Genomic DNA, 24,497 nt, shown 5'->3' on the forward strand with positions numbered 1-24,497 from the left:
ATGAAAACAAGCTGCTTTTTTTTTTTTTACTGCATGGGTGGAACCACAAAAATTCTAGTTTTCCAAACAACTGTGAAATGTGACCTCATACCCTTTCATAAGGGAAAAAAAAAAAAAGAAAAAAAAAGGAAAGGGCACATAGCAGCATAACACTGTTACTGCGGTTACAGTTACAGGAAGTAGTATTTATGAAGGAAAATGCTTCAGTCCACCTCAGCAGGAAATCCACCTGATGGTCTGCTTGCTGTCTTCTGGGGAAGGTGTTATTTGGATCAGGCTGATGATGGCAAGCTGCCAGCCTTGTGGTTTGGAAGGGCAAGAGGAGAGGGAACTGACCCATGACTTTTGAAACGCTAGTGCTGCTGGCAGCTTGATTCTGGTTATTGCAGAGGCTTTCCTTCCTTTTGTGCAGCCTGAAGGCCGTGATGGAAAGCAATTAGCTCAACATCCATCCCTGGGAAAGCCCCTGTTGCCCCTATCTTTCCCTCCTGCTAGCTAGCCGTGTGCCAGGAGGCGATTATGGGTGGGAAGCTGGAGCAATAGTGCCCACTGTCTTTTACAGGAGAAGTGGGTCCATTGATTTATTCCTTAGGAGTGGCTTAACTGTGTTAGTGGAAGCTGAACTGTATTGAATTGTGGTAAAATCTGATCCCTGCGAAGCTTAATTCAGTCTAGAGGCGGTTCGTGTTCCCTACAAGTTTCTCCCTGATGGTCTTGCTGAAGAATAGCTGGTTTTCTGCTTGTTTTCCAGAAACCCTTTGAGAGATGCCTGCTGCATCGAGAGGCGCGCACTAGCAGCTCCATCCACAGCAGACAGGAAGGTTTCGGCTGTGCCAGCGGCAGCGCGTCTTGCCAGCACGAACAAACCAACCCGGATTCTTTTCGGATATATTCCTCTTTTTCCTGGTAAGCAACGTACGGCCACCAACCTGGCGAGGGCCTGCCAGAGCCGGCTCCGGCTCCCAAACCAAACCCTCCCGCCCCGCCCGGGGACGCTCCCGGCCCGGCGGCGGCTCCTCCCGGCCCGGCGGCAGGCGGAGCTCGGCGGCCGCCCGCCCCCTGCGCCCGGCCCGGAGCCTGGCGGCGGCTGCGGCGGTGGCGGCTCCCGTGTACCTCCTCGGCAGCGGCCATGAAATCGCTATGCCTCGTCACCGTGGGGGTCCTGGCCATGACGCTGCTCATCGCCAGCATCTCCTTGCTGGTAGCGCACGTCTTCCAGACAGTGGTGGACCTGCAGGTGAAGCAGGTGAGAGCACGGCCCGATTCCCACCCCAATCCCTCCTGATCGCTTTATTTCCTCTCAAAATAACCCGGGGGGGGGGGAGAGGGAGGAAGGGAGGGGGCTGGTGGGTGGCGTTGTCTGGCTCCCTCCTTGCACCAGCTGTGGTTGGGCGAGGGCAGGAGCATCCCTGGGCAGTGAACCCCCAATTCCCTGCACCAGCTGGCTAGGCTGGGGCTCAGGATGGAGCACAGGCTGCACTTGGCCTGGGCTGGGTAAAAGTTGGGCAAATATGAGTAAAAATCAGTTTGTCTTGAGGCAGCTCTGCTGGTTGTGGGACAGCAGCTGTAGTGAGGAGCCCTCTCCAGAGCAGCAGCACATGAGGTGAGCAGGGGACACCTAAAGCATCCCTCCTGTTTTGCCATCCCTATCGTAGATTTCTTGCAGCTTTCATCCAGTAGCTTGTTCTGCTGCTCCATTTACTGCTGCCTCTGGAGCACAGCCAGAGGTGCTGTGGGCAGAAACGTGGTAGCTTCCCAGGCTGGGCGATGACAACGAGGCATTTTCACCCTGTTGTTGAAGGCTGCTTCTGGCACACTTTGGGGACCACCTGTCCTGGTGTTGTGAATGCCGAGCCCTTCACTGTTTGTGGTCTGCCTGAGCTTTGTTCCTCTCTCATACTGGCTCTTTGCATTTATCCAGTGGTCCAGTGAGAAGGGTCAACCGTGTTAGTGTTAGTAACTCCCTTAAAATACCTGTGAAGCATGTAAATGAACAATTATTTATCTACCTAGTCTGAGGAATATCATCCTCTCTGTTATTCTGACAGAGAAATCAAGAGTGGTAACAAATGAAGGGATTTGGCCAGTGCTATTGTCTAACTGGTGACCAAAGGCTACTGATCCCCTGTGATGTCCTAACCAATGTACTGTTCTTTTGTTTGGGGAGCATTTCCTGACGTAGAAGCTGTATTGTCTTAACTTAAATCAGTTTGGTTTAGTGAGTGCCATTTTAGTTTGGCAGTCAGCTTAAAGCAAGTTGTGGCACTTTGAACTGTGCCTGTAAACTTCAGGGGACAGCCAAAAACAAAGGCTACCACAGAGTAAGCCGTGGTGCAGCCTGCCAGTGTGTCAGCTGCTCCTCAGGAACCGCTCGTACAGTGTTTGTTCTCAGGTACATGCCTCTGCCGTGCTGGAGAGTAGCATGGGTAATGGTGGTTTATCCTGAAGTCATTTGATTGTCAGCCTGTAGCTTTTCTAGGCAGTCTGAAAGCCAGGTGTGAAGTGATGTGAGTGTTAATGCATGCAAATTTGTATGCAAACCAATCCAAATCAGAGCAGCTTTGCATAGGCATGTGCAGTTCCATCTCCCAGATCTTAGGTCTCTTTGGAAAGGAGTCTCTCGTCCTCTGCATCCCAGCAGAAGTTCTAGTTTCAAGTCTATTTTATGCTCTTAGCAAAACAGCAGTGGGGTAAAAAAAATGGTTTGGCGGGAGAGTGTAGGACTGTCAGGAATTAGGCGTGATCCTCCTTATGCGTATTATCTCTTAGCTACATGCTCCTTACCCTTAATGGTTGATTATGTAAGAGTAAGTTGGTATTCGCTCAGCAGGGCTTTCAGTAATGCAGGATAAAGTTTCCAGAGCTCAGTCTTTTCCTGCTTACAGCTCTTCAGCTCGTGCTAGTGTACATCTGGATTGCACAGAATCAAGCATCCTGCTCCCTGCAGTAGCCACTGACTCCCTCTTGGCCTTCTCCAGGAGCCACACACACCAACTGTGGAAGTACAGCTTTCGCCCCAAAGCAGGCTGCTCCCAGTCACTCTGCTGATTTGGCTGCTTTCCACACGTGCTTTATCCCATGTGAGCTCTTTCTCATTTGTGTGTAGTCTAGAAAGTTGCTGTCTCTTGTATAACCATGTGTACAGCTTAGAAGCTCTTGTGCAAATAGATGAATCTCAATTTGCCTTTGAAATGTGGCAAGACTTGAGCTTTTCCAACTCTCCGGTTGCTCTGCAGTCCAGGGCATTGGACATAAAATGTCAGTTTTGCGCTGTGGCCTTTCTTAGCCTCTGAGCTTTGTCATCATTGGAGGACTTGCAGAAGGGGGAAGAGGTTGCCCTTACGACAGGTAGTTCATGTTCCTTTGAGGGCTTTCCAGCAGTCCTGAAACGGAGCTGACTTGCAGTGAAGAGATGTCTTTGCAGTCTCAACTACAGCTGAAATGGAAGACCAGATTTTGGAGCAGCTGAAGTACTTGTGTGTCCAAACCCAGGACCTGCAAACCACTGAGGATGGGTTGGCATGCAGCAGGGGATTTCTGTGCTGCATCCTTTCCAGCCAAAGGCAGGGAAAGGGATGTCTGTTCTTGGATACAGCAGGAGTGTGGGAAGAGTAGGGAATCCAGGCAGGTGGCAGACTTCACATCCCCTCGAAAATCAGATCTGTAGGGACAAGGACGGTGGGAGCACCTTTACCAGAAGGCATTAAAACCTTGTCAACTTATTCTCTGTCTTACTTGCCAGTCTGACTGGCTTTTTGTGAGTTTGAGTGCCGTACCAGATCAGATGTCTAACTTGTCCGGTATCTGTTCGTTGTCAAGGGCTAGAGCCTGCAACTCCATCCAATAAGGGCAGAAAGCCTGTAATGAACAAGAATAAATTAGCTGCCCACAGGAGAAAGGCCTTCCTAGCTGCTGGCAGTGTTTGCCTTGTGCTATGTGTTGGTTATGTGGTTATGTATTTTATTGCCATAAGCATGCAGTTTACGAATATAGCAACTTTTGGTCTATGCACCTAAATCTGAATTTGGGCATTCAGTCCTTTACCTCCAGTGTTTTCTTTATGCCCCATAGTATAATTTTAGAAAATGCTCAGTCTTCTAACCCCTTGAAACTTCACTGGGCTTTTGTTGCCAGCCATCTCTAGAGCTGGATTGTCTGGAGTGTTTAGAACCCAAAAGGACAGGAAAGATGTTTTGTCCCTTGACTTAGTTTATGTATTGGTATTTTGTGGTTGTTGTTTAACATGAGTTTAACTTCACGGTTTAGTGCGGAGGCTTAGATGAAGGATCAGGTGAGATGCTCCTTTTGAGCAGACCACTCGAAGGTGCAGGGTTAGAGAAGTCTGTTCACGTTGGTCTGAAAGCTTACCTTATCCCTTGTCTTAAAAAGTTGCAATTAAGTTCTGTCATAGATGAATGCATAAAAATACATCTTAGAATTAGAACATTTTGCAGTTCCAAGGGAAAAAAAAAAAGGAATTTAATTTTCTGTGTGGGTTCCAAAAATGTTCAGTACCCTTTCCCACCATCACAGTAACAGTGACATTTGGGAGGGGAAGGTCGCTTTTTATTTCCTCTGTGTGGAGCATAGTCAAGACAAGGAAACCCAGCGAATGAGATTGCTGCAAATTCAGGACTGGCATGGTAAAGTCAGTGGGAAGGATGCTTTGGTACACTTGAAATGAGTGTGGACTCCCCTTGAACAGGAGAACCCCTGCTGTGCTTCTGGGTGAAGACAAGAGATCGTATTGTCCATTGGTTAGGTTGAGATCTTGCAGTAGGTGCGCCCTTGTGGTTCTCTGAGACAGGATCTCCGAGTCTGATCTCTCTACTGCCTGCTGGACTGGTGTCTGACTTGAGGTTTCTTCATGCTCTAAGTTGCGTCTCTCGTTCTTGCACATAAATGTAGCAAGAGAAAAAGTCTGATTCTCTGGCCTTATGCAGTATGGCGGCAATAACTGTGTGTTTTACCTATTTTAGATTAAAGAGCAGTCGTGTGATCTAGTGTCTTGCAGCCTGCCCAGCCTGGTGATGAACACAAGCTCTGACAAAAAACCAAGCAATCTCAGTTGTGTAACATCAGATCCTGCTCTGGTGTGGAGGAAAGTCAGCAGAGCTAAGCTTGAATGCCATCAGCTGAGGGATGTGGGCATATGTTTTGCTTAAAAATACGTGCTCCTATTTTTCTCTCAGGTCTAGGCTGTGTAATGTCATATGATAGACTCAAATATCATTTGCTGAAAAATAAAAGAGCTTACCGTATTTTATTATTTGAGAGTTTCGCAAGGGTCTAGCTGAATCCAGCCCAGAAGTTTGTGGGTTTACAACTGGGGCTGTCACTGTACAGAGCTATAAATAGACACATCATTTCTGTGGGAGATCCAAACGGTGTCATGCAGATCCAGGAAATAAATCACCGGATGACTTTGTTTCACTGCCCTTTTGCTCTGCAGCCCGTCTCCCAGGGGATCACTTACAATTTCAAAATCTCAAGAGCCTGTATTTAAACCAATCTGCCAGAGAAAAGCTCCTTCATTTCCTTCTTCTTAAGGTTCTTTGCTTGTAATCTGATGCATATGTATAGAGAGAGAGAGCGCGGTAGAAACCCACGTTACATGTAGCGATGCTGCATTGAGTTGGGCAGCTTCTTGTTTTCAGTCTAGCTCAGGAGAGGGGGACAGGGGACGTGGCCTCCCTGCACTTTGTAAATGTGATCCCTGTGATCTCTCTGTCATAAAGGATAGACTGGAGCCTAAAAGTGGAATAAATATGACCAGGGTGCTCTTGGTTTTTAAACATTGCACATTTAGACCGAGTGATAATCTCTTTAGTTGCCTCATGTGAGAGACATTTGAGCAATAGCTAGGTGTCCTGAACACGCTAATAACTATGTTAGGGAACAGTTCAGATTCCTAGATATGGATGGTTAAGGTCAAGACAGGCAATAGTTACTCTGCTTATCAGTGTCAACCTTGTTCTCATTGTGTTTCACGCACGTGAGAAGTGTGAGCTTTACACAACTTAGGAAGGGAGCAGACATCAGTAGTTCACTACAGCACCACCTCCAAAATAATTGACTTTGTAATGTGGTTGTTTGCATATGGAGAAAAGCTATCACGGTCATCTGTAGGTATCTTAAATACATTGCTGTCTCACTCCCAGCCCTTTACGGTGACATCATGGAAACGGTATGCTTGATTTGGGGAAATTTTCTGTTCCTGGTCCTACAAACCAACTTCAGGAGAGCTCTGTCTGAATACAGGGTTGAGCCTCCTTGGCCTAGATGGCAAGAAAATAGAATCAAAAGCATTGGCCTATGTAGGAAATGGTACATCTGAGATGCTGGTAGTTCCGAAGAAATGCTCAAACCTCCTGAAGCATGCCTAAAATACATTATTTTTTTGTGGTGTGCACAGAATACGTGGTTTGATATTCTCAGAGGAAAGCAGTCTGCAACTGCGAAGTGCTACCAGCTGGGTTGGCTTGCATTGCCATTCAGCAATACCGCTGCCATTCCAAGCTCCTGCCAATAAGTTTTTCTTTGAAACAGTCTTCTCTTTATCTAATCATTCAAAATGAAAATCTACATGGAGAGAAAACAGCTCCTTAAGTGGGAAGGCCAAGGGTGAGTCCTGAGGCAACTGTGGCTGCTAAAGTGAAGACCCCATAAACAGTAACCAAGAAATGGCAGCTGTCCAGCCTGCCCTGCTTTGAGCTTGCACTTACAATATTCGACTTGTTTTCTCGGAACAATAAAAAGAGCAAGTGTTGATGAGACCCATTTAATTGCAAATTATTCCCCCCCCTCCCCTTCTTCCGCCTACAGGTGATAATTGTTTTCAAACATACAGTTCTCTCTGTGCTTATTCCTGAAAATTCTGCTCTGCGGGCTAAATTTCTCTTTACTACCACAGCAGCAGTACCAGTGTTATAACTGTATGAAAAGGCTTGATTTTGGTAGTGTTGGTGGTGATGCTTTTATAGTTGGGGTGAATTTTCTCTAAAATGGAATGGTAATACAATGAGGGTTGAGACCCGTATTACATGTTTCTAATGGAGCTACAGACGGGTACAGTTGTGACTTTCCTTATAACGCGTATACGCTGGTAGGTAAAGGAATTACTGATTCATTATTTAAGTGCTTGTGTCATAGAATAATAATTTATAGCTTTTCTTTTGTAGGTCCATGTTTTATTGGTTACAAAATAGACTGACAGTCCGTAGGTCTGGAGATGCGTGCTCTCTCATTGCTGTAGGAAAATAAAGAGAGAGGGGAAAGAATCTTTGCCCTATTCAGAGACCTCAGAAAGGCACGAATCCTAGTATGCCTACACAAAAGCAGTTTCTATCGCTTGTGGGTTTTCTTCACAGGCTACTGAAAAACAAAGTCTAATTGCTTTGGTGACAGAATCTCACAGCTGTACTGGAATCTGATGTTCTTAGGCAAAGAAATAAAGATAAGGAATCTAAGCTGCTTTGCTGGCCTAGTTCATCCTAAGAGTCCCCTTAGGACCTCTTGGCCTCCCAGTGTTGAGTTCCACTTTTATCTGTAATGCTGGCATGTTTCGTTGTACGTTGCACCAGGTTAGGTTTTTGCTGACACGGGACATGCAGCAGGATTGCTGTGTAGTGGCTGGTAAGCCTTCATTCTGAAAAACGTCAGAAGTGTTTGTGGGAAGGAATGGGAGAACAAACCCAACAAATGTGTGCCCCCAGCCTGCGAGCCGTTGTAGCATGCGTCTGATCACGTTGGTATTTAATGAGGTGCTTCAAAGTAAAATATATCCATCAGCATTTGTAGAATTGTCTATGCTTGTTCCGAGGCCACAGAATTCCTCTCTTTCCTATAAGTATCATACAGCATCTATCATTAACAGCTAATCTGTCTTTCTCTTGTTTCAGGGAACAGTATTGAAAAATGGCACGGAAACCTTTGAAGCCTGGGAGGATCCTCCTCCACCAGTCTACATGCAGTTCTACTTTTTTAATGTGACCAATCCTTTAGAAGTGCTTCAAGGCGATACTCCTCTTGTAGAGGAAATAGGGCCATACACCTACCGGTAGGACCATTTCACTATTTTCTCATTGCACTAAACCTCTTGTGTGTAAGGAAGCCAAAAAGTGGGATCCAGAACGCTTGGGGTCAATTCTAGGAGCAAAATTAGCTGTTTACATGTGAGGAGAAGTTTATTCAGGGGAGCATGGTCATACACCACCCAGAGAGTACAGCTAGACTGACGCTTGGAGAACCTGCAATCAGCTTCAGTAACTTCTGTCAGATTTTGGGGCAGATTTTGCACAGATTTTGCTTGCGTGCTGTTGTTCCTCAGCTGCTGAACACAGAGGAAGTTGTTTGCATCCTGGACTATGGTCTTAGGAGAGAAAAAGCATTGACTGGTTGGGCAATGTTTGAGACTCTGGGGAGAGGAGTGTTGCATAAAAGCGTGATTCATGTGTTCACTCAGAAATTAGTTCCTAGGTAAGTTGCACAATTCACATCGGTAAAAATGTGGCCAGAAAAACAGTTAGAGAGTGGTGCTACAGGGATCTTCCTCAGCCAACCCTCACTATAAAACCTACATAGATTCAGTCACACCTACTATTGTAACAGGCAGCCGGACTTGCTGAAGCCACGTGCAGTGTTGGAGCTTATCCAGCCTCTTGAACTCTCCTTCTGCATGGTATGGCCACACACTGAACAATCTGAGTCTGCTGCAATGGAGAGATTTTCAAGTCAGCTTACAAACGATTTTTCCTTTAGAGTTTTATTCTGCTCTGCTGCATGCAGCAGTGTAAACCAGAAGCAGTCCTATGGCAGGAGGCATTACGGTCTTGGAAGTCATGGAGGTGTGAGAACCACAGCAAAAGGGTGGATTTCTCATGGTCAGTCTCACTTCTGGTCACACACGCTCATTCAGACCGGGCACTGGCTCAGTGCCAGAAGGAGTTGTCTTTGCCTAAGCTGCAAAATGGTCAGAATCTGGTTGTTAGTATTTGAAAAAACATCCTATAGAATAAAAGGGAGGGCTTTTGTTGTAGCTTTGGTCTCTGCAGTATGTCTTGCCTTTCTGTTGCTTCCCTCCCACACCTCAGCTTTGCTTCACCCTCTGCCATCAGTCTTTTCTCTTGTCTCCTGTGTATTTCAGTACTGTGTCTGTTTAGCCCTGGCAAACTGCATGTGGTACTTTGGCAAAATACCTCGTGTTAGATAAACCAGTAAAGCTGGAGAAAAGACGCGTACGCTTTCAAATTCCCAAGCTTTTCTTCAGGTCTCTGTAGTGTAATGCTGGTAATTAGTCAGCAGTACATTCTATCTGTCTGGAAGATAAATAGGGCCAGCTCTAGGTGTAATACAGCTACGTGAAACCACATAGGCCCACGCTTTTCTGCACCCTGGTACTCAATAACCTTTGCTAGGTTCTTTTTTTCCCTTTCCTTAGCTCCGAGTGTCTTCTGGGTGCCATGCACAGCCCGGTTTGTGAAGCTGCCCCTCCTCCGCGGAAGAGTTCAGTGGGATGGACAGGGCTGGTGGTGTAGCTGGCTGGCTTGGTCTGTGCCCGAGGGGAGGCCCAACCCGAGCTGCTGGTTTGGGAGAGCCTTGCCCTGCGCGGCACGCCGCGGGCTGGCTGCGAGCGGGTCGGCGAAGCCGGCCCTCCCTGAATTGTTTATTGTGGTGTGAGGGAGGGAGGCTGCGCGCTCCAGCGCTGTGTGTTTCGGTTGCTTCTGGCTCGTTGGGTTAGCCTGATTTTGACGTGTCTGAACAGGATTCAGTTGTGCTGTGCTCTGTCTGATAGAAGAAAGAAGAAAGTTAGAAAGCGGAGTGCTCTTTCCCAGCAGATTCTTTAATCCTTGCCTAGCTGTCGCTGCTGACTGTAGCAGACCGTCAGTGGTGGGTGGGGGAAGAGAGGAGTCATGTGGGAGGACAGGGAGAAGGGAGGGATGTTGCAGACGTACTGCGTGCTCGAGCCAGAGAATGAATGCCAAGTTTGTCTCACAGGCCCCGTGCAGCAAAGCATTAAAGACTTATTTAAGTTTAGCTTGTGGCAGAATGCCTAAAATGCCCTAAACATGAAGTGCATGTCTCAGTGTTTTTGGAAAACAGGGTATTGGGGAGATAGGCTCAAGTGAACTGGCTCAGACAGGCAGAGGGAAAAAAACCTAATGAATAACAGAGCGGATGTGGGACGGCTAAATAGAATCTATTCTTGCATATTCTTCCTGCAATTCACAGTTTTGACCAACACACATTGTAAACCCAGTTAGTGCAGAGGTAGATACTGTAACAGAAATGTAGTAGTGCTTGTGTTTTTAAATCCTGGAGGCTGAATTTGCAGCATATCAAATAATTAATTATAAAGTGCAAGCTTCTTAGCTGCCCAAGCCTGCTGAGTCCCAAAGAGCACTTGAATATTGCCCAGTCTTGCACACATTTACAGCTTTTTGTCTTTAACATCTGAGATCCTCCTACTCGTATCCATAATCAGGGAGTATTATTTTCCTCTCCAGCCCTTTTAGAGTTGGAGAGGCTTCTCAGGTTAACTCTGGCCTATTTTAGGGAAGGCACTTCACAAATGTCCATTTCCATCCCCTCAGTTCAAGCCCTAGAGTATAAAGTGGATTGCTGTACAAGAGGCTCTTGCCGAATTGAGCTGGAAGCGTTGCCAGACCAAAACGTTCCGAGGTGGTAGGGATGCTGAAGAGTGGTAGATAGGCTGTTTGTGTAAGGAAGATGGGAAATGGTTGGTTTCTAACAAGAATAGGTTCATAGGCCTTTCCATCTTGCTTTAAATTTGGAAGACTGAACCAGAGTAATACAGCCTGTCATGAAGCTGCATTGATGGATCTAGTGCAGCCAGGATAAGGATCTAGGATCTGAAACAAATGGAAAACATCATAGCACAGGGTCTTGCAGAATAATTCACCTTCACATCTTGAGATTTAAAATTTACACAGGAAACAAAGCAATGTAAAAGTCCACAAACTCTTGAGTGAACGTAGACTTAGGAAATACAGTGCATTTCATTTCAAGTGTACACCAAAAGGATTATGCCATGAGCCGACAACCTGCCATTTCCGTTTTCTGGCTTGCCGAAGACACATGTACAGCTCATCTTGAGCCTAAGCCAGCCAGTTCTGCAGAACTGTGTGTTTCTTGTTTGTAAAACAGTAGTGGCAACGGACTGAATTATGGTTATGACATGTTTTTCAGGGTAATTAAGATCTGTCTTCCTCTTCAGGCCAGTAGGTAGCACTTGATGTTTCTTGCCAATTGCACTTGTTTGTCAGCAATCCTGAGTTTTATGCTGCTTGTCTGAGTGTTTCAGCAGTAACAGAAGCAATCTCCCAGGCCATGAGTAGTTCTCGGTAAAATTTCAGTTGAATGTCTGTCATGTCCAGGATTCCTGCCTGAGAATTAAAGGAGAAGAGCTAAAATGAGGCTTCTTCTGTGGCCATATCACATGTAAGCCCAGAGGTCCCAGTGCAAAGTACTTTGAAGGCAGCAGAGAGATTCTGGTAGGTTCTTAGGTCAGGTTAATGAGACTTCCATGAAGCCTACATCTTGTTCTACCTGGGAGTGAGTTTTGCCTGCAGCAAAGAGGGAAAGGTTTCGTTTTCAAATTGTACTTCAAGGGCAGTCCCATATCTAGTGCCTTGAAGACCTTCTGTACAGTCTGAAATTGTTCTCTTTCCTTGGAGGTTTTTAAAGACGAGGCAAAAATATAAAGTGTAATTAATGTGTGGGGTGGCATTTTTGGAAGCACCCTGTTGTGAGGTCTGATTCAGCTCACACTGACACAAAGGGGAGTTCTGTTGCTGACAGCAGCAGTAGCAAGAATGAATCTACTCCTAATGAACTGAAAATCCCACCTTTTATGTGCTTAAAGCAGTAGAATAGCCATAAGTTTATTGTGGTTAATGCTATGTGTACTTGTTTAGCTTGATTAGAGAACAAACTCTTGTTTTTCAGAGAATACAGGCCAAGAGTGCACGTTCAGTTTTTGGACAATGGTACCAAAGTATCTGCTCTGAATCCAAAGACATACGTATTTGAACCTCAGAAGTCAGTTGGAGACCCTGAAGTGGACCTGATTAGAACAGTTAATATTCCTGCAGTGGTGAGTTCTCTTTCATACTTTGTAACTAGAAGCTTGTTGCTTCATACCGTCTCTCCCTTTGTGGTCGATAAATGTGGTTGAAGAACGAGAGGGGCAGCTTATGTCCAGGGCAGATACTGCATTCAGTTTTGTTCTGAACTGTTGTGGTTCTTTTTTGTTGTGTTCCTCCCTTGCCATACACCTCTGTGGTGTTAATGCCTCACTCCTGTGCTGAGAGCTGACACGCACTTCAGAGATGAGCAGAAATCAGGCTTGTTGGGTTTCTGTGAGTAAGTGAAACTAGGGAGTTGGTGTCCAATGCATAGGAGAAACTGTCTTTTGAATGAGAAAGTTTGGAATGCTCAGGCTTGTTTTTGTCAAAATTGCAAAAATTGCCTCCAAGTCTGCATCTCAAACTGAAAAAAAAATAAAATATATATATATAGGAGAGGAGTTTCAGATACAGCTGAATGAAAAGGTGCTGTCAGGATGAAATTGAAGTTAAAACATGCACCACCGAACTGCATTAGGTAAAAGTACTCTGCAAAGAAAGCCTCATTTTGGTGATCAGAGGCAGACCATTATTTCGGTTTCGTACAGGCATAGTATGAGAACAAGCAGATCTAAAGCTGCCACACCTCCCAAAGGAAATTCGAACGTACGAAAATTCTTGTTGGTGTGTAACTAAGCCTTTACTCCCCATACTAGTTCAATTGACTTCAATTACAGGGTGCATTCATTTCTGCTTTTTCCCCAGCATTTCCAAAAGTGTCTTGTCTGATTTTATGAATGAATACATAAATGCACTGTATGTAGTAGTAGAGAGGACTCAGCTTACTAAAAGTTGCAAACAACACAGTCACTGTTTGCAATTCCTTCCAGGCATTTCAGTGGTGCTAAGTGTTATCTCTTATTCAGATTTTTGACTGTGATGTACAGTAACAGGCAGTACTAGAACTACAGGTTGGTTCGCCTAAGGAATATTCTCTTGTTTTATTTTTGCTTTTTTAAAGACATGCTGTAGACTCACTTGTCAGCTAGAAAGGAAATAAATTTCGGTATTGTTTGCATTTTGGAGAAATGTCTATCTTTTAAAAAGAGCTTTTAAAAATGTAAACTGTAGCTTCCTAAGGCTGAAACTCAAAACATGTCTCCAGCTGTAACACACTTGTGAAATTCAAGCTATTTGGAAAGCAGTTTTGCACATTTCACTTAAAATCCATTCTTAAGACTATGGCATTTAATGGCACGAACCTGAGCTGGTTGTGTGCCAGTGCCAGGCTGAACAGGAATCGGCAAGAGCACATCCCTGTGGGAGAAAAGCTGAAGAACCTGTTAGCCAGCACGTTACTTGGCCACAAGTGGAAATAATGAAACTGAAAATACAGATGAAACATGCAATGCTGAAATGTGTCTGTGTTTGTATGCAGCTGGTATTACTTATTCTACGGTAAATCTGACCATTGCTCCCTTATTCCAATCCCTGGCAGACTGCGATGGAATGGACCAGGTCAACCCCTCTTCAGTTTGCCACAGAGGTGCTGCTGCTTCTGTACCAAGAATCCCTGTTTACAGTTCACACCGTTCATGAATTACTGTGGGGCTACAAAGACAGGCTCCTGTCAACCATTCATCTTCTGCATCCTGAGATCGATCCCGTGTTTGGTTTCTTTAATAAGGTAACTGGTAGGCAAGACTTCCTGGTGCTTTACGTGGGGAATGATGTCATTGCTAGAGATTCTGGACTGTCAGCACCAGCCAGTTGAGAAGGATGTGCTTGGTCTGGGGCCAGGAGGTAGGCTGCAGGAATAGCAAAAGGATGTTCCCTCTTCAGTTTGGCTGGGTCTGGGCACTGGCTGTGAGTGGTTTATCTGCTGTCGTTTATCAGGGGTGAATAAGCTTTCCAAGGGCGGGTGGAAACCACTCCGCTATGGCCTGTGCTTGCTTGAGTAACATGGGCTTTGTGGGGCCGGTTGTGCAAACTACCAGAAAAACTTCCTGACCCATTTCCTTAGTAATGGATTGAAATTGCATGTTATTTCTGTGCTGGAGCCATTACTGCCTTCCACAGTGTTTCTGGTTGCACATCATTTTGGGCTGTGGGGACTCCTTGTTTCTTGGAGATTATCTGCAGTGCTCAGGTAATTTTCTGTGGGTTTATTTTTTTCTAAGGGCTGTTTTGTCAGTGGCAAATTTCAAAGGAAAACAAAGGCTAATCTAATGTAATATTTCCTTCACTTGGGAGGTATAAGAATCTAGCGCCGTCACGTTCACCTCATTTATATTCCAGGTGGAGTTGAATGAATTGCACTTACTTCATCAGGGGGATTCTGTCACTCTTAGGGTGGATTTGAAGTGATGACAGCTTAAATCCCCCTACGCCGTTGTAGTTACCAGCCAGGTGTTACAGAATGAGTGAAGTGATTAAAAACTCATATATCTGTTTGCAGATGAACGGAACTGATGATGGAGAATATGTTTTCCTAAGTGGGGAAACGAACTACCTTAACTTCTCAAGGATTGTGGAATGGAAAGGAAAAGAGTAAGTTTTTCAGTGTGGTGTGGCCTCTGTCAAAATCTGCCCCTTTTCACATTTTGGATGAACATGAGCATTGTTTACAAAAAAAAAGGGGTCCTTTTATTCTGAGGATGGCAGCAGCATTCAGCAGCAGTAGCATCAGCAGCCCCCCAGTCATATAACTATGAAAGGAAGACAGCCCCGGCCCGCAGAGAGCGGAGTGCTGCGAATCCTCACCTCTGAACCCCTGGACTGCCCCTTGGCACAGGTGACCCTCTCTCTGCTCCCTCCTCTAGGACACCCAGCCGCCTGTGGGGACAATAGTCCCTCATCTATGCAGCCAATGTTCCCAGACACCACCCTTCCTTGCTGCTCTGTACCCAGAGCCAAGGCTGGGACATCTGGTGCCTGGGTATCTAACACTTGTTCATTGGGCAGCACGTGTTAGAAAGAGGCCAAAGATGACCTACTAAAGCATCCCTCTCCCATTAAACAGAACGTCTGCCAGCAGATGTTACACATATGGGAGGAACTCTTGCAGATGCATTCTTGCTTGCCTGGCGCCAGTTTAAAGTGACTACAGATGCAATTCAAACCCATTTTAATCCCCTTTTTTGTTAGCAGAGCTGAGGCAAGAGGACTGAGCAGGTCTGATTTGGTTGGACCAGCACTGTACAGTTCTGATTCTCGTTTGCTTAGACCATGAGCTGGTGTTGCCTGACCACCGCTCAAAGACCTTTTGACCCTTCCTCTCCGTTTTCTTCAGGTCATTGAGCTGGTGGACAACAAAGACATGTAACATGATCAATGGAACAGATGGGACATCCTTTCACCCACTGATTAGCAAAGATGAGAACATTTATATCTTTTCTTCTGATTTCTGCAGGTAAGGAGAAGACAATGTTGCTCAGATTTTACATCAGAGCATTTATGTCCATTCCTCTTGCAGTTTCATGTTAGGCTGGTGGTTTTCCTCCCATGATTTTATTTAACAGTATGAGTGTTCTGAATGTATTCATGGTTTGAAGGATGAGAGAGTTACACAAAAAAAAAACCAATTTGCATCAAGTTAAGGATGTGCTATTTCCAAATAAAGTGAAAATTTGGAAGATAGCTGGAAAGACAGACTGAGCTGCCTTGCAAGGCTGGTAATGAGGGGGATTGAAGGATTTATATGAACCTTGCCCGAAGCGTCTCTCCTCCAAAATCTTCCTCTGCTTTGCTTTTTAGAGAACCCAGATTGCCCTCTTCAGAGATTCATGACTTGACATAACGCTGTGTGAAATGCAACAAGATGCAGAAAATCTTGGTGTTTCCTTCCTTATGTTCCACCTCCCTGTCTCCTCCCCTGCCCATTTCCCTGTCTCTGAAGAACAAAACCAATCTGAAATTCTCTGCTTAAATCAAGACAGATGTGTCTTACGCTAAATTCAGGATTTGCTAAATTGTTGTGTCTTCCACAACTGTTCCTTTCCTTGTCCTCTCAGTAGCATGTACCAGCGCTGTCTCACACAACACACAAGAGCAACGTGGGGACCCTGAAATGCTGAATGCAAGCGTCGGTGTCCCCGGAGCAGCACAGCTGGCTGCTCATCTGTTTTGTGCAGCAGCAGAATGACGAGATGTGTATTTGCTGATCGGAAGCCTATTAAATGTAATACAGAAGTTCGTTAGAATGGGCTTAAACCAGACCTCTTGCTTACTGTAAACTTAAGCTGATGCACAGGCATCAGCAAAGAGACATCTGCAGCAGTGTCAGTGTGTGCTCAAGACTAACAAATCTGGGTCTGGCTTTTCTTCCTTGCAGATCCCTTTACCTGGTGTTCGACAGCTCAGGAACTGTTGCAGGCATTCCGACCTACCGCTTTGTGCCCTCTGCTATGGTATTTGCCAACACGACGGTTAACCCAGACAATGCTGGATTCTGCGTGCCACCAGGAAACTGCCCTGGCACTGGGGTCCTCAACGTCAGCATCTGCAAACAAGGTATGTTACCAGGTGCTGGAAGCAGACTGGAAGGCCATCAGTGAGGAACACATTTCTCCTTTCTATCTGAAATACATGAGGACAGTTTGGTGAGGCCTGTAGGGTTATAACTGGGCTCAGTGAAACTGGCCACCAACATCATTTGGTTGTAAAATGCAGTAGTGATGTGAAGGGATGTTCCTGTCAGATGGTGTCTGCTCCAGCAGTGATGTAAGTCAAGGAATCAGAAGGAAGTACCAGGGTTCATACTGAACAGCTTGGGCATTTATCTTCTGCTCTTCCCCAGGTAGCTGTCACATCTGAGTAGTTAAATGAAAACAGTGCAAAAGACCAGTGGTGGTGAATGGGTCCAGTTGGTGGACAGTTACAAGCAGAGTTCCCCAGGGCTCAGTATTGGGGCCAGTTCTGTTTAATATCTTTACCAGTGATCTTGACGAGGGGATTGAGTGCGCCCTCAGTAAGTTTGCAGACGACACCAAGTTGGGCAGGACTGTTGACCTGCTGGAGGGTAGGAAGGCTCTGCAGAGGGATCTGGACAGGCAGGATCGATGGGCTGAGGCCAATTGTATGAGGTTCAACAAGTCCAAGTGCCAGGTCCTGCACTTGGGTCACAACAACCCCACGCAGCACTGCAGGCTTGGGGAAGTGTGGCTGGAAAGCTGCCCGGTGGAAAAGGACGTGGGGGTGCTGGTCAACAGCTGGCTCAGCATGAGTCCGCAGTGTGCCCAGGTGGCCCAGAAGGCCAACAGCATCCTGGCCTGTATCAGCAATAGCGTGGCCAGCAGGAGCAGGGAGGTGATCGTGGCGCTGTACTCGGCACTGGTGAGGCCGCACCTCGAGTACTGTGTGCGGTTTTGGGCTCCTCACTACAAGACAGATGCTGAGGTGCTGGAGTGGGTCCTGAGAAGGACAACGAGGCTGGTGAAGGGTCTGGAGCACAGGTCTTACGAGGAGCGGCTGAGGGAACTGGGGTTGTTCAGCCTGGGGAAGAGGAGGCTGAGGGCCTTACCGCTCTCTGCAACTACCTGAAAGGAGGCTGGAGTGAGGTGGGGGTCGGTCTCTTCTCCCAAGTAACAAGCAATAGGACAAGAGGAAACAGTCTCAGGTTGTGCCAGGGAAGGTTTAGATTGGACATTAGGGAAAACTTCTTCACCAAAAGGGTTGTCAGGCACTGGCAGGGCTGCCCAGGGAAGCGGTGGAGTCACCATCCCTGGAGGTATTTAAAAGACCTGTAGTGTGGTGCTTAGTGACACGGTTCAGTGGTGGGCTTGGCAGTGCCAGGTTAGTGGTTGGACTTGAGCACCTTAAGGGTCTTTTCCAACCTAAACAATTCTGTGATTCTGTGCAAGCTTGAGACATAAAGCCGTCCTGATGCTGCACAAGGGAAAATTTGGCATGTTCTGAAGACAAGGAGTCAGTGTGTTGATTCTGTAACTCCAGAACAGACTTTTCCTTTCACTGTAAATGGCACAGTGGGAAGAGTTTTGAGGTCTTCAAAGACTTCCTCAAATCCTGCTCTGCCTTTTTTAGGTGGCGACTTGCTATGTTTTCTATGTTTTCACATTCCAGGTGCTCCGATATTTCTATCAGCTCCACATTTTTACCAAGCAGACCAAAAGTTTATAGAGGACATAGAGGGCATGCATCCGAAGAAGGAATATCATGAGACGTTTCTGGACATCAATCCTGTAAGTGCAGCCTTTTTTAAAGGGTTATATAGGTGAATCCAAGCATGTTTAGGTCACCTTCTTGGATGGTGTGTATCGACATAGTCCCACTGACCTCAAGGAAGCTGAACTAGTTTATGTGGAACTGATCTATTTGTATTTGCTTGTATAGAGCAAACTTTGCCGGATAGCAAGAATTAAAATACTTTTCCCATTGGACCTGTGCAATTAGAGGTGCCATCAGAGTGGTAATGATGAGATGAAGGCGTTAAAATATCTCTTAGAAGAGATGAGGCTACTTTTCCTGTTCACCCTGCCATCCCAACCATTTGAGTATTATCTAGACTGTGCTTTCCCCAGGTTGGAGCTGGGTATGTGGACCAAGAGAGCAAATCAGTAAAGATTCAATGGATGTTGGACTCAATTTAGATAGCACGGAATCATGAGCAGAGGAATACGGAAGCATGGTGATTATGTCTTTCATGGAAGTTTACAGAGTTGTCGGTATTGTCACTGTGAACTGTCAGAAATAATGGGAGCTTGCAACTGATGGTCCATGGTTTTACACTTGTGGGTTAACCCTGGTAGGCACCTAAGCACCACACAGCTGCTCACTCCCTCCCGCCCTGGCAGGATAGAGGAGATAATCAGAAGGGTAGAAGTGAGAAAACTCAGGTGGACATAAAGGTGGTTTAATAAGTTTAAAAAAAAAAAAAAAGAAACAAAAAGAAACAAAGAGAAGCAAAACCCAGAAAAACAAGTGATGCAAATAATCCCAGTTGGTCATCACCAGCCAGTCCTTGAGCAACAGCAGCCCTGCCAAACTTCTTCCCCAGTTGTTCATCGCTGAGCACAATGCCACATGGTATGGGATACCCCTTTGGCCAGTTTGGGTCAGCTGTCCCGGCTGTGTCCCCTCCCAGCTTCTTGCCCACCCCCAACCTACTCACTGGCAGGGCAGTGTGAGAAACAGAAAGGGCCTTACGGCTGTGTACGCATTGTTCACCAATAGCTAAAACATCCCTGTGTTATCAACACTGTTTTCATCACAATTCCAAAACATAGCCCGACACCAGCTACTATGAAGAAAATTAATTCTATCCCACCTAAAACCAGTACAACACTGATCTCTATATCCACACATACAAATATAGGGGGGAAGGAGCAAAATCGTGACCTGCCTAGTCTATGGAAACAGAGCAGTCTGACTCCTGAAGCTGTTATGTGTAGCTAAAGCAGGAGGAAATTGCATAGTTCCTCTCTTAAGGTCTAGTACAGATGCTGCTTGGTATCTGGTTTGGTGCCAGGTTCTTCCTGTTACCCTGTTCCTACTTACCCAGCTTTTTTGTACTACCTTAAAATGAGCTCTGCATCTCCTCCCTCCCACCCACTCTCCAGACTAAATTTTGCTGCCAGAATGAGGAAAACATTCCTGTGCATCCAATTGCAACTCTTACTGTAGTGGTGGCATCCCTGTGAGAAGTGTTTCAGGCTCATTATCTCTGTGGCCATACACTCCTACTGACCATGGTCAGGATCTGGTTTTCACCCTTTAGAAAGAAAGAAAGGTTCGTCTTGTGGCTGAGACTGCAGAGTGTCTGCAACAGTGCTCAGAAACCAGAACAAAGAGCTGTAGGTGGTAGCCTTTTCCAAAACTACAGCTGGATCTGGAAGAAAGGGGATTTCTCTGTAGTCTAAGTGTAAGTTTGCACAGCCCAGCAGTACGGCACCCTTATCTCTGGCAGCCTCTTCGCGTCTCCTTAATTAAGAGGCAGACTGGAATGTAACAAGAGTGTCTTGGTGAAGGGAAATAAGTAATAACCCTAAATGGGTCTTGGCTTGGCTTGTCAGGTCTGCACCAGTGTAAATATTAGGTTGTATTCTCCCAGTTCCTGTTATTTCCGGTTTACTCTTTTTTTTTTTTTTGACACTGATTTCTTTTATTCGCCAGCTGACAGGGCTTGTCCTGAAAGCAGCCAAGCGGATGCAGATCAATGTTCACGTCAGAAAATTACCTGAATTTTTGTAAGTATTCTCTGCTGCTGGGTGGGTATCTGACATCTGATTTGATATGCAGAATGAATTAGTCTGCAGTGTTCAGATGGAATATTGGTTGGAGAGAGAAAGTAAACAAGAGAGAAATCCAGTCAGATGTCAGTGCCAAGCGGCAGTATCCTCTCTTCTCGCAGATCAAGTAGATTTTGCAGTTCCATCTGCAGAGTAAAGACAGTATTCAAGAAAAGCAAGGTGTTACGGACAGGTTCCACATGGTGCTTGTGGTGGCATCAGTCATATCACACTCATTTGTTTGCTCAGAGAGAGGGTCTGCCCCAGTGGAGTGACAGCTAGAAGTTGGAGAATGGCAACTCGCTGCAGTGAGGACATGCCATCCTACTCTTCATAGCTTTAGGAGACAAAAGTATTGCCGTTACCATTGTTTCTCAGGAAAACCAAATGAGAAGGCATGACCCCAGAGAGGGCTGCCCGTGCCTTTCCCCGACAAGCACAAAAAGCAGGCCAAGTGATGTGTCTCAGAAGAGCAGCAGGTCCTGCCTACAGCTCAGGAGAGGGGTCATTTGATCAGCTGGAGGGAAGTACCTCGCCTGTGACTGCACTGATATGATAAAGAGAAATCTTCGTACTGCGACTTTGGCAGTCAGCACAGCGCGGCAAAGGGGAAGTGTAGAATCCCAAGTAACAGTTGAGTAAAACACCCCATTTCTTCTTTGTTCCAAGTGGATTCTGCCTGGTTTTGTGGGTGTTCCAGTTCAAGGGAGATGTCCCCAAACTGCAGCTCAGTTGTGCAGAAATACCATTCCCTTCATCTTGTGTCTTCCTGACACGTTGATTTACTTGTCACCAATGCTGTGTGGTAGCTATTCTTCCTACTCAGCTTCTGAGCTGACGTTTATTGGCACAGATTTGTTACATATTATAACTAAAAAAGAAGTATCTTGTCTGCCCAATCCTCTTGGCAGAGTCAGTGATGTTTCTTCACAACAGCACCACGCTGTTTTCTAGTGCCCAGGAGCTGTTACATTAACACAACTTACACGTAAGCTGTTATTTTGTCTGTGCCAAATGTTAGGGGTTTTTTTTTTGCTGCTGTGCACGTGTCACTTGGACAATGGTTTCTGTGTTTTACAAATATGAGTAACCTTCAACACCAGCTTAGCCTAGCATTCCTGCTGACTGGCACAAATCTGTCATTCAGTCAGTTATTCATGAGCCCCTTACAGATCCCTCTCTTTCTCTCCCCACCAAGTCCCAAAATATGCTGTTGCTCCCAAAGCAGAATTTATTATCCATCTTGGAGATGGAGATAGTTCTACTCTGGTAGGGAGGTGAAAATTGACAATAAAAAGGAACAGCCCAGCGGCTTTTTAGGGACAGTTTCCTCCTTCATTGTTCTATTAGAATCTGTCTTCAGAACCCTGAAGTTGAAAAGTTGCAAAACCATGATTTTTAATTGTTGGTTTTTTTTACACAGTGAAACAGGCAACATCCGAACACTAATTTTCCCAGTGATGTATATAAACGAGGTAAATATTTTTATTTCTTTGCAGCATTGTGGTATGTTTATGCTTGCAAAAATACTGTCTTTGAGCTAACCAGAAAAGAAAATGCTGTTTTTCTTGTTTTGTACAGTGATAGGTAGGAAGCCGTCACTGTTTCTTAACTAACATGCTCCTGTTGCTTGTTGATGGTAGCATTAAGTTCAGCCTTGCAAAACACTCTCAGTCAGAAAGTCCTTTTAATTTCAAAGGTATTGGCTCTGAGCAATTTTTTGACCCCTTTTCCAGGGCTGCGCAGATGAGGAGGCAGGAGTTCACAAGATTACATCTTTTTTTTGAGCAGTCTTTTGTGAATATTCCTGTGCTGTAGTTGGCTTACTGAATCCATTGGATTCAGGGAGGACTCTAGGGGACATGTTTTGATGACATATACCGTTATTCCAGGCCTATATTATTCCATTCCTAAACTGAGAGTTAAAAATCACTACTTTCTTTTGGAATGCAGATTAGATGATCCCTCTGGCCTTGTGAGGAGAGCTTAGAATTCTTAGAGGGAAAGTACAGCAAGCAGCAGTGGAGCAGAGGTGGAGAGTTGTGGGAGTGTTGTTTCCCTACCCTTCACAAAAGTAAAGCAGTCTATTATAAAGGAAGAACAGAAATAAATCTTTTTTGTTCCCTCTTCATCTCTCTGTGCTCCAGAGTGTTCTGATTGATGAAGCGTCTGCCAGCAAACTCAAGCACATCCTGCTGGAAGCCAGTGTTGTGACTGGAATCCCCTTCGTAATCATGACTCTAGGAGTTGTTTTCGGGATTGTGTTTATTGTGCTCGTGTGCAGGTCCCGGGGAGTGAGTGAAGAGGTAAGTGGCATTTGAGTTTGACCTTGCTTACTGTACATCTGCCTGCATTTGATTTTCTTCTGGTTGATTTTACCTGTTCAGTGTCTTTCTGCACATAAACATTTTTATATGTTGTTTTTGTTTAAAATGACCTTTCTAGGGAAGGGAAGTTTTAATAGACTCAGAATAAATGCACCAAAGCAAAGGAATGGAGCTAATATAAGAAACATGGTAAGGCAGGTCCTGTCTTCTGTGCCTAATTCCCTTGCCAACGGTAGTAAAAAAAAAATCAGCCTGTCTAGAGGACCCTGAAGGATAAGATGCACAAAAGTCCACCATATTCGATGGACAGATTTAGTCAGTGACAATCTGAGAGTGTTCTCAGTAGAAACAATTTTGTTGTGCCAGTTGATTATTTTTCCGAATCATAATGCAACTTTATGACCAAAGAACAGATTAATTTTACAGACAACAGCATGCAGAAAGTTTTATCCTGACAGTACTAGTTTGTACGTCTGTATGAAAAGCTCTGTCACCAAATGACATGCTGGCATTAAGGCTGCTAGTCACGTTGAAAGCTGAGGCCAAAATTTCACCGTAATAGCCAAGGCAGTTGGGTTCAGACAAGACAAACTGTGGTTAGAGAAACAGACTGGGTACTCTAGTAGGCTGCTTATAGTTGCTGTGCTCTTAGTGTGGTCTTGCTTGTATGGTGTTGCCTAAATAGTCTTAAAATGATGTGAGAAAGTGCCCTGACGACTGCCTCCAGAGCACCCAGCCTCACCATGCGTATGCTTTGTCTCGGTGGGACCCATCTGGGCCAGTGGGTCCCAGTACCGTCACCTCTCCAGTGAGACTAGGGGTGTGATGGTAGTGGCAGCAGGGGCGGTACTCTGGCGGTGAGGTCTGCAGCCTCCTTTCCTCGAGCAGTGGCTTTGAGCAGCTGATCTTTGGCTCTCTTAGCTTTACACTCGATTCTCTTTCTGGATACCCAGGAAACGGTCACGAGCAGATGCTCTCAGGACTGTACTTCAGGTTCCTTTGCACGAGAGCCTGGTTAAGTTTTCCTTTGAGCTTTCGAGCCTGCCTGTGTTATTGGCAGGCTCAGCTAGAGAGTCAAAACTGTCCCATTGCCTGAGGCCCCTATCCCAGGCATTCCCGCCTCACCCTACACCTGTAGCTTCATACCAGCTCTCTTGGATGTTCCTGAACACTACAGAGGGATTAAAATGACAAAGGGACACCTAATTTCCATGTTTTCTCTACACTTTTGTTGCTTTTCCCGCAAACAAAAGTAATTCAGCTAGTTACGGCTCTCCTTGTGATCCCCTTCCCACCAGGGTGGCTATGGCCTTCCACCAGCTGTAAGGTGCTACAGGCACCCCGAGGTCCTGCCCAAGCTGCCATACACCCGCTGGCGCTTTTTTCTTGCCGTGCTGGTTCTCTGACAGGAAATTGTACTTAGAAGTAGGAGCCAAGAGCTTCTTCCTTTCCTGTTTGGAGTCTCGGCAACCCAACTTCCCCACCAGGGAAGCCCTCGAATGTGCCACATTTAACTTTGCCGTGTTGCGATTTTTTTTCTTTTAGAGTACTGAAGATGAAAGGTCCCCACTCATCAGGACATCTTAGTAGATTTTCTTTAATGTGTGAGCTTGGAGAATAAACTGTTAGAGCTGACCTAATACCAACTACCAGTACGCAGCGTTGTCCGCTGTGGAGAAACGATCGTGTCAAGTATAGCTTCTTGCGGTATAGAGGTGGAAGAGAATCTGCACTGTCATCAAGGGAGGAGACTTTTCTTACCAGCTAAGTTACAACTTTAAAACTACATTTTAAAACTGCTTGAGAGCCTGCTTTTTTTCGACCCCGCACTCTCTTTG

At 45.7% G+C, this 24,497-nt stretch overlaps 1 protein-coding gene across 1 annotated transcript; it reads left to right on the forward strand.

The window, feature by feature from the left end:
• The first annotated feature begins 1,129 nt into the window (after positions 1-1,129).
• Positions 1,130-24,246, forward strand: SCARB2 (scavenger receptor class B member 2). The gene is made up of 12 exons (XM_086464319.1): positions 1,130-1,246; positions 7,902-8,059; positions 11,968-12,115; positions 13,585-13,773; positions 14,545-14,636; positions 15,379-15,498; positions 16,420-16,598; positions 18,168-18,286; positions 20,217-20,290; positions 21,756-21,807; positions 22,480-22,638; positions 24,205-24,246. Exons 1-12 carry the CDS (start codon positions 1,130-1,132, stop codon positions 24,244-24,246), a joined length of 1,449 nt encoding a protein of 482 aa, XP_086320445.1.
• The last annotated feature ends 251 nt before the right edge of the window (positions 24,247-24,497 follow it).

This window comes from Leptosomus discolor, chromosome 4, assembly GCF_034619465.1.
Source record: "Leptosomus discolor isolate bLepDis1 chromosome 4, bLepDis1.hap2, whole genome shotgun sequence".
NCBI lineage: Eukaryota > Metazoa > Chordata > Aves > Leptosomiformes > Leptosomidae > Leptosomus > Leptosomus discolor.